Consider the following 14,492-nt stretch of genomic DNA (forward strand, 5'->3'; position numbering starts at 1 on the left):
AAATTTATAAATTCTATTTAAATTCTTCAATTTTAACAAAATTATTTTCCAAAATTTATGCACAAGTGATAAGGCTTTTCTTTCCAAGAACGGCTTTCGGAGAACAACTTAAAAAAGCACATTGAACATACTCAGAAAAAAAAGATTTGTCAAAAGATTTGTAGATTTGGAGGTAAATTTGTAACCTAACAAACTTTGGAGGTAATGGTTTGTAGTTTTACAGCCGAATTTGTAATTGAGCATATTACAAATAAAGGTTTGTACAGCTACAAACTTTGGAGTTAAAAGTTTGTAACTCATTCATTTTACAAACAAAGGTTTGTTCAGCTACAAACTTTGGAGGTAAAGGGCTGTAACTATTAAAGTTTCCATTTTCAATATTTTTCGAAATTTAAACCGATATTATTTTTAATAATAATAATGAAAATAATAAGAAGCCATAAAATAGTAAGTAAAATTATTTTTTCAAGCAGTTAATTATTAAAATTACGTGATGTTCCTTCCCAAGTGAGTTCTTTATTTTTACTATTTTGGCAAAAAATGAATGCCGAAAAAATGGTTGCAGATTTCTTTCTTTTTTTGACAGATTCTTGAATTAAAATAATTGATTAAATAATATGTGAATGATGTGAATAAACGCAAAAAATAGACAACTCAAAACAAGATTTTTCGTACGCAATTGGTATTGGTTTTCAATTTAGAGAAGGAAATATATAAATCAAAATATCAAACATAAGATTTTTAAGGTAAATTATATTATATTTTCATAACAACAATTAATAAAAAGTTACAATTTTTAAAATTATTTTTTAATTCCATTGGGAAATTGTTTAATTTCCGCACTCACACTTCCCTTGGACTTGCATGTTCATATTCAGATGATTCGATCTATAAAATTCCAAGGCTGATGGGATTGTAGCTCAGCTGTTGCTTACGGACTAACAACTATCTAGGATGCAAAAGCTTCATGCGAGTAGACCCCTAAACCACGGCGTGACTCTGCTAAATCGTACTCTGTTACCAAGATTTCATCGATGTGTCCATCCGTAAGATAGATTAGAAGCTCTATAGTGATGCCTCTCTCTGCAAACATAAGAAATAATTAGAGAAAATTACAATTTTTACAAAGTGAGGTTACATCGGAAAAAATACTTCCGTACCGATTAATTGCGGGTATACTGCATCACAAGTCCTTTCCACACACTGTGCATGAAGCACAGCATCGGTAATTTAAAGATTACCACCCAAAAAACTTACTTTCTTGTAATTCTCTTTGAATAAATTGTGTTATATTTGAAAAACTTTTACACTCGCGCATACCGTAACAGAAGAAATATCGGAGAATGACTATATGCCATACTGATATTGACTAAAACTGGATTTGAATTCAACGTTTTGTGCGTTTACAATATGTTGTCTAAAAATAACCGGGTTTGATTTTATATGAATGAACGCTACTTTAAGTAGGTTTTCAATTGTTTTGCCATTTTTGTAAAAATAAATTTCTAATCTAAAGCTTATTGCATTTAAATCTATTAATTTAGACAAAAACAGGCAAATATCTGAAAGAGAAAAAAGTATTCACTATTGTAAACCCAGTTCATCCTCTGTAGTCCATTTCTCTCACTCACACACTCACTCGCACATGTAATTTTATTAAAAATTAACCGAGGACGCAATTAATCCGCTTTTTTATATGTTGAGAGACTAAAAATAAAGAAATAAATAAAAAAGTAATAAATATTTCATTACAGTTACAGCTCTTTACAAATAAGTTTGTTCTAGAGCAAAAGGTTTGTAAAATAGGTGACCTACAAACCTTTAACTCCAAAGTTTGTAGCTGAACAAACCTTTGTTTGTAAATTGAATGACTTACAAACTTTTAACTCCAAGGTTTGTAGCTGTACAAACCTAGTTTGTAAAGATGCTAAATTACAAATTCGGCTGTCAAACTACAAACCTTTTTACAAACTTTTGTATTGGAACCACATTCTACCTCCATTTGTAACTTTTTATATGGAAACTACAAAACTTTAACTCCTTTTCTACAAACTTTTTTTTCCTGAGTAGAGAAAAATGTGTTGTAAGTAATAAAGTTCCAAGAATAATGCTAAAAAAATGTCAATCAATTGGATATTTTTTATAAAAGTCCGTAAATTGAGTAAAAATGACACAAATTCATGTGTCAATACTTGACCATTTTTGCTTAGTCCTCTGAAATCAATTTCTATAAAATGGCTTGAACAGCATATTTTCCTTGAAAATAGACGGAAGTGGCTTCCGGTAGAGACTTAGAGCGGTAAATTTTCTGTTAGAATGTTTTGACTAGACGTCTCTCAGATCTTCCAAGAAAAAACACAAAATATCCGTTTTTTGCCCATACTACACTATGAACAGTAAAAACTTTAATCAGTATAATATCCCACTGGAACTATTCATCTTAGGGGTTGGCATCCCTTTTTATCTCAAATTTTATATACTTTTCTCTTTATTTGAATTTTTTCCAATTCGCAGGAACACATTCGACAATCCAAAGAGAGCAAATTGGATGAGTTGGGTCGTCACTCCACAAAACTGCCAGAAGAGCGTCAATCGATAAAAAAGTCCCGGGAAAACCTATCAACGAAATTGGCTGTCTCAACTTCATCGTCACGCGGAAAGAGTGTTGACGCCATTAGCAACACTGGCCACATCCTGGACTCGCCGGACATCTCCAATCGCTACTATCGCGAGATTGTTCCAATTCCCCCAACTGGGACTGCGACCCACTGTGAAATGAAACGCCCCGAAGTCCTTGTCGGATGGGTAAGTTTGATGAGCCAACAATAATAATTCATCCTCTGGCCTCGTGAAACTTTTATTCCCAATTCCTCTCACCACTTGACTCTTCCGCAGAGAACCAGTAGCCTCCAAGATGAGAGCCATAGCAGTGACGGAGTTGGGATGTGTGATATTGCTTGCCAGACGAGGTAAGAATTTTTGCACTTTCTCAGCAAATAAAAAAAAGCGAATAATACAGTTTAAATGCATTTAATTTGCATGCTACTTCTACCTCACACAGCATTTTTGCCAGAATGTAGAAAAATAAATTTTGGTCTTTAAAAAAGGCCACGAATTAAAATTGTGCTCAAACATTCTTTTCACACTGTCACGCTTTCCAGCTTTTATCATTTTGAATTTACACAAAATTTAGTAAGGGAGACTAAATTAATTAATAATAATGGGGTAGAAAATTAACTTTGCGTAATGTTCGGATGCTGGAGTTCAATATTATGAGCCAAAAATGGGTAGTATCTTTTTTTTAATTCACAAGAAAATATTGTGTAATGGTTCAACATTCAATCAAACATAAAAGTAAAGCATCGTATGGGAGACTGGGGCAAAAAGTCACAAATTGAACATTTGAAAATTCCATATCTTCCATCGAGATAAAAGAGACAGCGGCTTAAAATTTTTTCCATAGATGGCCTACATAGACCTTCTTCAAAGTCGTAAGTTTCTTACAATTCGAACAAGGAATTCAGAAAATAAAAAACATTGGAATTTTTAGCCCTATTTTTCAAATGTTTTCCTTACAACAGATATCAATTTTGACCTATTTATTTTTCAAAATTGATGTATTGGTAAATATTTCCTAAATAATTTGAATTCTTTGAATAAGAAAGCCACTATCTATTTTAGAAAGATTATTTTCTCCAGAAATCCATTTATTGAAAATGACCACTTGGGGTAAAAAGTAACAAAAGGTATAGAGCAAAAAGTAACAAAAAGCGAAGCAATTTCTGATGTCTTCTGATAGCAACATTGAGCCACATTTTGGTGGACGAAGCTAAATGCCTCCACACATTGGGAGCAATTTTCGTCAAAAATTGCATTTTTGACAGAATTTTAACATTTCCACCTACATCAAGTGCAGACGATTTACTTCAAAAAAGCAATTTTTAAGAAAAATTGCTCACAATGTGTAGAGACCTTAAGGAGTTATATTTTGGTAGAATTTTGGGAATCTGAAATTTCGAGCTTTTTGACGTCAGGCTGTTTGTCCATATGTCCGTCTCCACCTGGCTGACGCCAGCTCTAGAGACCAAGCGGTCAGAGATAGCGACTTGTAACCTTCGGGGCCACCCCCATGAATTAATCCAAGGACTGTTAACATTCCATCTATTTCTCTCCCACTCTTATCCTTCCCCTCAAAATCATTGCCCTTTGATATTGGTCGAAATTGATATTGCTCGGTTTTAGTAGTTACCTAGGCAAACATTTTGTCCATGTATATATACGAAAATACTGTTAAATCATTCCTAACGGTTTTAGAAGAGCAAAAGTCAAAAAAGCTCTAGAGAGCGTATTTCTCAAATTAATGATTCCCTTTTGAGCCCTTTGAAAAGGTCTTGGAATTTCTATCGAATTTAAACCGTTTTCAATCGGCTATGAAACGGTAGTGAACTGATTATAAACCAATTAACTATTTTTCGTCCAAAAATCAATTTTATTACTCCAAAGTTATTTTGGACAATCTTTTGAGTGAATTAATCAGTTTAAATTTATAAATCGGTAAATGCGAAAATCATTTTAAGGTATAACATCCAAATAACGTATTCGAATATTAGGTGAGATTCTTAACAATCTCACCTACTATAATCCTAACAAAATTTCATGTCGTCCGATCGACCTCAAACTTGGCCAAAATGTGTTTCGCCACTTCCTGATCACGAATATATATGTGGCTATTTTACGTTCCCGGCCGGCCGCTCTTTGGAGCTTAATAGCTCCTAAACTAAAAAAGATATCGACTTGCGGTTTTCGGCAAAGGTTATATATCGGGTGAAAATTGCAACTTGGTGCATTGACCCCCCACCCCCCACCCCTCCTTCCGCCATTTTGAAGACCCCCCTTTTTTTGTTTTCTCAATAGCTCCGCCCCTATGGCATCGAGCGGGCTCAAATTTTAGTATGTTATAGCTGGGCCTTAGAGCTTTCCATCAATACCAAACTTAAGGTACCCCGACCCCCCTGACCCGAGCTATAAGGGTCCAAAAAAATTTCTTAAAATGGCCATAACTCCGGTTCTAATTGTCAGAATTTAAAAAGTGAGGGCTTTTTGGAAAGCTCTCGTGAAATGCCACTTCCCCTTCTAACATCGAAAGTTCATAAAACCACCGCTAGGGGCGCTATTATTAAAAAGAAAATTTTTAAATCTTAAAAGTTAAATAACTCAAAAATTCCATTGTGCATCGGGCTGAAATTTTAGTATGTTGTAGCCGTTGATTATACCTATCAAACAAAAAAACCTTAAGTCGATCTAAAACCCCTGACCCGAGCTATAAGGGGTCAAAGTTCGAACATTGACCGGCCTCTATCTCCGGTTCTAACTAACATAGCGACCTAAATTTTACCTTTTTGGTTTCGTCTCGATGAGCACTTTCAGATGGAAGTTCAAAAAGTCACCACAGGTGGCGCTGCGATAGCGTCAAAATTCATCGAAATTCAAAGTCACTTTTCTCAAAAACGGCATTGTGCAAGTTAATGAAATTTTAGTATGTTGTAGTCCAGTCTAGGACGTTTCCAAAATGGTGCAAATGCGCGCTGTGGTTAAAACAGAACCGGAGATATGAGGGGTCAAAGTTCACGAAATTCAAAAAATCATATCTCCGGTTCTATGTGACCGATTTTGATGAGTGAGGGCTTAAACGAAAGATCTCACCAAATGCTACAACTTTCTAGAATATTTGAACTTCGTGGGACCAACACCAGGGGCGCCACAGTCGAAAAACCAATTTCAATATCACATAACCTCAATTATCTCGACTGTCGCTGAACCGATTTTGATGATTACTTCAACATAATTGTAGAGCATATTTGTCTCTACATTTCGTCCATACATCATTTTCCGCTCAGACTACGCTATCACTCCGATTTTGCCGTTTAAGTGTGAAAAAATTGATTTTTCCCATAATAACGCTTTAAAATCACTCAGATGCCAATTTGACTGCCTCTACTCCACCAATGACGCCAGTTTGAATCATTCAAACTTGTTCAAAAATTAACGACTTTGTGGCTATTGTACGGCCCCCACTTAAAATAGTTTTGTATATTTTTCTCTGTCGCTCCTATTAGAGAAACCCATTAGACTATCTCAGTATTTTTCATGCCACGCACACAGTGAAACATCATCTGCGCGCGACACTTTTTCTCGCGCTCACTTCAGTGAGTTCACTGGAGTGAGCGAAGAGAGGAGAAAAAAACTTCAGGCGCATGCGCAGTTCACACGCTCAACACACACACTGAAATTCTGAAGAGTGTGCATTGTGCATTGCCAGTAAAGGCAGACAACGCTATGAATGCTATGATTCGCAATGTGTAGCAGTAAAACATGATACAATTTGCTTTTCAAAAATAAATAAAATAAATTATTAGTAATTATATGCGATTTCTTTTATATTATTATCAACTATTATATAAACACTGTAATAATAGATCGTATAGTTGCGTAAAATATTTCATAGTAAAAATATCTGTACTGCAACTTATTTGAAAATTCTTGGTTTGTTGCCACTCATTAGCGACAAATTCTTTTTCCACTATATTAAAAAACATTTATTGAGTACTAGGTGAATATTTTTGTAGATTGCAATGAATAACAAAGACATTGAAGAGAGCAAAACAATTGTCTAATTTTAAACAGTATTTTTCTTAGTTTACGTGGCATTTTTTGTATTATTAGAATTTTTTCATTAACAAGTTATGAAAAGGAAACAAAATTATAAAAATTTTAAGCAAAGTAGATATGTAGGTGCCTATACACAAGTGACAGAAACACGACACTCACGGCCTAAATCTTAACGACACGAAAACATCCAAAATCCCAATGCAATTAAAAAAAAAACAGTTTAGACATGTAATGCTTCACAAATTAAAACCATAAAAACTGTTTATATTTTGGAGATGCTATGCTCTATGCTCATACCGAATACTCTTACAAAAGCTCCATTTCTTTTTCCTTTACTTTTCATTCCCTTATTTTGTGCTGTGACAATTGCTAAATTTATTTTGTTTATGTAAAGCAGACCTGTGCCGGTTAAAAGTAGTGTAGTTTCGGAAATTTTGTGTTGATAGCTCTAATGAAAATTGCACCAAAATTTGCGCCAAATAGACATAATAGAAAGAAAAACTTTAATAAAAATAAATTGTGTTCTTTATATCTTTGTCGGAAGACGGATAGCTGTCCACTAAACAACCTTTTACTTGAATCTTGCGAAAATATGAAGAAATTTAAAGTAAATCATTTCAAATGGCAAGCTTCCTAAACCGCACGCAATTTAACTCGAGGTAGAGATAGAAACACAAAATAACGCACTTGATAAACGTTTGGCGGCGATGCAGTTGCAAAATATCTCTGAAATGCGACAAAATATTTTCTTCTCTAATTTTTGCTTATTAGCTCGTCTTGCACCTTCTCGAAATACGTACTTTTGTATTCCTTATTAATCAAAGCAGTGCCAGTGTTGTACAAAAGGGTTTTTCTCAAACTATCCTGAATTTTGAGATACCTAAGAAGAATATGAGCCTTCCAGTTCAAAATTTCTTCCTAATGTTTTTGTTGTAATATCAACAATTATTCACAATTAATCCAAATAGGGGAAAGTGGTCTGCCTTTGAATGCTTCAATTTTTCTCTTATTTCCCGAAGCTCAAAATCCATTTTGTTAATCGAGGTTAATAGAAAATAGTTAATAGTATTAGTGGTAGTGCACAAAATAGAATTTTTGTTTTGAGAAATATGAGAAAAATTGACTTTCCTCTAACTGCAATCAAAAAAGGATTTTTAGTGAAAACGACTTAACTTTCAAGGAATTAAGCAATTTTCACATTAAAAACCTCTTATTTTCTCTACGTATTTTCGCGGCATTTCAAAGAATCCCAACTGGCACCACCAAATTCACTTCGGCTTTTATTTTAGCTCAGAGCTCAGTAGAGTTTAAGGCCCTGGATACACTTAACCTCAATTAAAGTGTGTAATAGTTTTAACTCCGGGTAAAACATATTTTTTTATGTAAAGGTGTCTACACATTATAAGAAATTTCTATCAAAAATGAGCTTCAAGAAGTGTTCTTCAAGAAAATTGCCTACACATTGGTGAGAATTTTTGACAAAAAGATGGATTTTTGAAGAAAATTTGTCTAATGTGTAGACAAATTTCTTCAAAAATAATATCCAATTGAAGGTAATTTCCATCAATAATTTTTGAAAGAAATTACCCGCTACACATTGGAATAAAATTCATCAAAGTCATTCTTGACAGAATTCTTGACGGAAACCATCACGATTCAAGATTGTTTTTCACGAAAATTTGTTATTTTCTGCTGGAAAAGTGAGAAAAGCGTTTGGTGAAGTTCCTTGAGATAGTATTTAGTGAATTTTTGAAGAAAATCTTCTAAATATGCAAGGGAATAGTGTTTTTCTGGAGATATCGTTCCTGGTGGAATCCAACCCAGCCTTTGAAGGAACATTTCCTGTGATTTTCCTCCAGAAATTGCCGGAAGTTAATCCATCTGTGTATTCTTGAGGTGTTCCACAGTACAGTGACCTCGTACTCCATGGATTGCAAGACGGATGGAAAGGAGAAAATTTACGAGCACTTTGGAATCTCTATATGCCTTGATTACCAAGGTTTTAAGGTTTTAAGGATTTTACTTTAAATTTTTTTTTATTTCTCACCACCTTTTCGTGCACTACTACTCAAACTGGGAGTCCCACGGAGGAATCGAAGGCCTGTGGCTATCCAGTTCTGGTCTTCCCGAAAGGAAGCAATTCCACATAGTTCCTAGTGGTTGAGAAAGTGAATGATATAAAAGATCATTCTGATGTTCCTCTGGGGGTTCAAGTGATGGCTTCTGGTAGCTCCGGACAGCTCTCGTTTGCATTAAGATCTCCTCGGTGGCTCTGGTTAGCTCTTGTTTTAATTGGTAACCAAGGCATATAGAGATTGGAAAGTGCCCGTAAATTTTCTCCTTTCCATCCATCTTGCAATCCATGGAGTACGAGGCCACTGTACTGTGGAACATCTCAAGAATACATAGATGGATTAACTTCCGGCAATTTCTGGAGGAAAATCACAGGAAATGTTCCTTCAAAGGCTGGGTTGGATTCCACCACGATATCTCCAGAAAAACACTATTCCCTTGCATATTTAGAAGATTTTCTTCAGAAATTCACTAATACTATCCCAAGAAACTTCACAAAACGCTTTTCTCACTTTTTCCAGCAGTGAAACAACAAATTTTCGTGAAAAACAGTCAGAAGAGCAAGATACTTGGAAATGATGGCAATCTGTCAAAAAAATTTTTGATGGAAAATAAAAAACCCAGTGTGGAGGCATTTTTCTTCAAAAATTCCTTCAAAAATATGAATTTTTCTTTAAAAAATTCTTGAAATAATTCTTGATGAAATCAGCTCCAATGTGTAGACACCTTAAGGTACGTTATGCCCAACGCACAATAACTTTTGTTTAGTAAACTTGTTTTTGACATTTCAATTAGGGTGAGTGAGATCTAAATCTAGTCATCTCGCTCATTCCCATGGGAAATTTTGAAAACATGTTTAAAAACAAATGTTATTGTGCGCTGGTCATTAGGATGAAGAAAAATAAGTGCAGAAACCAGGTTCTTGTGTGCCAGATGTAAAAAAAAAATTTGATATTGAGACATGATTTCGACGATGCCCGGAAAAGTGGATGAAGAGACTGCCGCAGGAGCTTCATCATACAAAAAATAGGTTTTAGAGGATGTACTGAATGTAGTGTCTTTCATCCCGGAGAAGATCAAACAAGGCGTCCAGGTGTAGCGATAGTTAAAATTCTCCAATCTACCGCAAAATATTTGTGGCTAAGGAACTCTCCCCTTTAGATAAGAAAACACAACCTGCCTGAGGGACAAGGGTCTACTGGTGTTCGTTTCTCACAGAGACATCTTAGAAACTTGAGGGTAGAGGAGACTGGGGTAAAAAGTCACAAGTCGAAAATTTCATAATTCAATATCTTCCAAGATAAAAGAGATAGCGGCTTCAAATTTTTTCCTTAGATAGCTTCCATGGACCTTCTTCAATGTCGTAAGTTTTCTTAGAATTCGAACAGGGGATTTAGAAAACAAAAAATATTGAAATTTTTAGGCCTGTTTTTGAAATATTTTTATTCCAAGAGATATCAATTTTTACCTGACGATTTCCTTCATTTTTGGATATGTTATGGGGGTAGTCCAGCTGAACATTTCGTCCTTAGACACCTATCACCGGAAAAATCGCCATCTTGAATTATTCAAGGTCAAAGCCTAATTTTCACCCGATTTGGTCAATTAATTAATTGAAAGTTTAATAATTTTTTGAAACCCTCTTCTTGAACAATTTTGAACTTCAGGATGGTTTTGTGGTGATTTTGTAGACAAATTTAAATCACTATTTGAACTTTATTTCTTTCCTATATTTCAACAAATTTTGCAAAACGACTTTTTACGTAGAGCTCTTTCACGGCAGTTCGAGCAGCTCGCAAAGCCTCGGATGCTTTGCCACCCCTTTTTTTACATCTGGCACACAAGAACCTGGTTTCTGCACTTATTTTTCTTCATCCTAACGTACCTTACATCTAAAAAATATGTTTTACCCGGAGTTAAAACTATTACGCACTTTAAATGAGGTTATGTGTCACTCAACGCGCAAATGCTGCAGCTTTCCAGTGACATTTTCAGTGTATATAACGTTACCGTCCGGATAGAACGGTCACTTCCAATCTGATCTAATCATTTATTTTAATTATAATTACGTCAAGCCGTCTGTCGGCTTAAGCCGTAAGTGTATTCAGTAAGATTTAACAGCTGAATGTTGAATCGAAGTATAAAGATAATTCGAGGATGATCCACCGTTTTCTAATGTTTGAACGAGAAATAGGATAAATTTAAACAGTGGATTAACGTTTAAGCCAAAAATTAGACCCCCGATTTCGGAGGTATAATTTTTGGCTTAAAGATGGAATAAGCCTGTCCACATCTATCCGTAAATTCTTCCTGAAAATACTGTTAAATGATACCAAATTGATGTAATCTGCACTTTAGTGAATTTAATGAAAAGTAATAAGGCCTTCACTCTATTTACAGCTTTTTAAAAATCCAATTTTGCCTGAAATAAAAAGAAACATTCCACCATATGCAACTTCAATGAGTCACCACTAAAGTAGGAGTCGCGGGAATCGCGCTTTTTTTGCACCCAAAAAACCTGCACATTCTTTCACATCCACAATATTGATTCCTATTTTATTTTAGAGAATTTTTAGCAAGTCTGGTGGTTCAAGATTACCAAATAACGAGAAAAAGCCGTGGAATCTTGCTAAATCGAACGAAAACATTGACGAATTGACATTTTCTGGCATGCCAGAAATGCCAAAATATGGGGTTGCCGTATGACAAAAACAGCTTACGCCAAAGCACTATTCCTCGTTTCTGCATACGAAAAAATATTTAAACCTAGCTTAATTTTAACTCTAGATTAACGCTAATCTGAGGTTCAACTGAAGTTATTCTTCTAAATGTTTATATGCTATAATATTTGCGTTTTAAATCGCGGGAATTATAGTAGGATTATTTCATGATTTTCTAATGGGATTTTTGTAATTTTTTAGTTGGGAAGATTGCATTAGCCATCCGAGAAATTCTCCAGTTCTCAAATCAGCATAAGAACCGTCCTAATTAAAAAATGACAAGAAATCCCATTAGAAAATCGCAGAATAAGCCTACTATGATTACCAGAATTAAAAACACAAATAATAGAATATTAACATTCAAATGTTAATATTTATAATATTCGTGTTTTTAATTATGACATTCATAGTGGGCTTGTTCAGAGATAATGAAATCTCTATGATCTTTTAGTTGGGAGGATACCCATGGCGATCCGAGAACTTTTGGAGATCTCAAATCACCATGAGAACCTCCCCAACTAAAAGATCATAAAGATCTCATTATAGAACCTCAGAACGAGCCTACTATGACTTCCACAATTGAAAACACAAATATTATAGAATATTAACATTTGAATGTTAATACTCTGTAACTGAAAGTGGAACATATCAAATGTTCAAAAGCATACGATATACGATATCGTCGGCTCCGATGAAGACTATGGTAAGTCTACTTATAGTAGTATAAAAAGATGGTATCATTGGATGCAGAAACCTTAGATCTACATCCCCACAAAATTTTATATTGATCAAGATATTCCTGGAAAAGTTACAAGAAAAAAACTGAAAATCAGCCTACTCGATTATCGAGTTTTTAGCCCACAATTTTACTGTAAATAACTTAAAAGTAGCGTTAAATAGAAGGTATTCAATGCGTAAGTATGATACAATAGTTTCGAATTTAAAAAGTGTGGGTCCGTTGGAAAGGTCATTTAATTTTTATTATTACAAAAAACTTCGTAAAACCACTCCATCAGGGTGTAAAATTAGAGTTTCTTTAAAATTTACCAAAAAAAATGGTCTTAAAGTGAGATTTTAAAAATTTTTATAAAATAAACTAAACAAAACATTAAAAATTCATTGACGCCAGACGATAGGCAACACTTATGACTACAATTTTGTTCATCTAATACATCGCGCTCGGATCACTCTAAATGCCTCATTTGTTGGTTTTTGTCATTATCTAAAAATATGAAGTAGGGTAAAGGCTCGTAAATTGGGACAGTCTGCTTTTAAACACCGATGATGTTCCAAGTTTCAAGTGCGACATTTTCAATACTAATTGACCATTTTTGTTACTAACTTTTCAAAAGGGTTGTTTAGAAACTTGGAAAGAGTTTATTGTCTTTTTTTTTACTAAAATTAGTCTTGATACGTTTAAAAATGACTTGATACATAGAGGTGAAATTGACTTTAATTTTGGACAACTTGATTATTACTTTTGAGAACTTGGCTCTAAATTTGGGCAGCTAATCCGCCTTAACAGGACGCCCATTGTTCTTCATTTCATGAACCAATTTTACCAAGTCCTCTTTCTGTTCATGTAAGGGGAACGTAGAATGTCACAAGAAGCCCGGAAACTTTCCATATCATTCATTAAATTGAGTTGACTTCGGTACTCCAAGTATGTGCGCATTCGCTCATTTAGTGATCTTTCCGGAAGCCTTTGAAGGCTTTTCTCACTACATCTCTTTCGTAGAGATGATGCTCCTTTGTTTCTCTAAGCATTTGTCCATCCTAGTCATCACAAAAGCTAAAACTTCACGAAATTTCATGAGAATAACACCTGTCCAAAATAAGAATTATCACCTCACTGGTGAATGTCTTAGAAAATTTCCCATTTTTCACACGAAAAATCTGATTTACAAAGCATATCTCACTTCAGATCAAATGTAAAAATCATTTCAACCCAAATCATATTCAAAATTTAACGTATTTTATGTTAAACTCTTCCAAAAAGAACAAATATTTAGATAGAATTCATTATTCATCAAATATTGGAATAAAAATCCACAATTTTAATCAAATAATTTTGAGTGTCCAATTTTATCCGCAAAGTATCCAAAATAGGAAACTTGACAAAATTAAGAGCCTTTACCCTACCTATTTTAGAGCAAATTTCATAAAAATTTTTGAAAAAATATTTTTTTATAACTAATGTAAATCATACATGAATGTTGTGATTTTCTTTAAATCGATCGGGAAATCATTGACATGATTGTCATTTACATTCCCAGTGAACCCTCGTTAGAAAGCTCCCAATTTTTCTTTAAAGTAGTCAATTTTTGTTCCTATTTATTTCAATACATATAATACGATTTCTAGTAGAGGTTAATTTTAAATTAAAGTTTGATCTAAAGTCATTGAAATGTATTTATGAAATTTTTGCTGATATGTTTTCTACATAACATAAAAAAGCATTTCAAAATGAGTGTAGGGGTTTCTTCAAGCCGCTGAATGTTGATGAAAATTATGTTGATGGTCCCTCTATCGATCTAAAGAAGAATCTTAACAACTTTAGGAAATCTTTAGGAAATTAGCTGTAAAATAGGTATTTCATATTTTTGGAAAATGACAAAAAACAATAAATTAGGCATTTAGAGTGATCCGAGCGCGATGTATTAGATGAACAAAATTGTAGTCATAAGTGTTGCCTATCGTCTGGTGTCAATGAATTTTTAATATTTGGTTTAGTTTATTTTATACGAATTTTTAAAACCTCACTTAAGACAATTTTTTGATAATTCTAAGAGAAACTCTAATTTTACACCCTGAAGGAGTGGTTTTACAAAGTATTTTGCAATAATCAAAATTGAAGCACGATTAATGACCTTTCCAACGGATTCACACTTTTTAAATTCTGTTCACTAGAACTTGAGATATAACGGATATTGTAAGGCAAAACAGAAAAAAATATAAAAGTATTTATAAAAAACATTGTCACGTGATGGAGCAAAACCGACGTCAGATTCTTAATCAGGGGGCTTGACT

The 14,492-nt window shown here is 34.0% G+C and overlaps 1 protein-coding gene across 2 annotated transcripts in view; it reads left to right on the plus strand.

The window, feature by feature from the left end:
- LOC129808006 (neuropilin and tolloid-like protein 1) overlaps positions 1 to 14,492 on the plus strand; it is a 176,884-nt gene that overhangs the window by 156,776 nt on the left and 5,616 nt on the right. For both annotated transcript variants that reach the window (XM_055857640.1, XM_055857639.1), the window contains exons 11-12: positions 2,515 to 2,805; positions 2,896 to 2,969. In XM_055857640.1, coding sequence (XP_055713615.1) covers positions 2,515 to 2,805; positions 2,896 to 2,969 — 365 coding nt within the window. The remainder of the gene's footprint in view (positions 1 to 2,514; positions 2,806 to 2,895; positions 2,970 to 14,492) is intronic.

The sequence above is a fragment of the Phlebotomus papatasi genome, chromosome 3, assembly GCF_024763615.1.
Source record: "Phlebotomus papatasi isolate M1 chromosome 3, Ppap_2.1, whole genome shotgun sequence".
NCBI lineage: Eukaryota > Metazoa > Arthropoda > Insecta > Diptera > Psychodidae > Phlebotomus > Phlebotomus papatasi.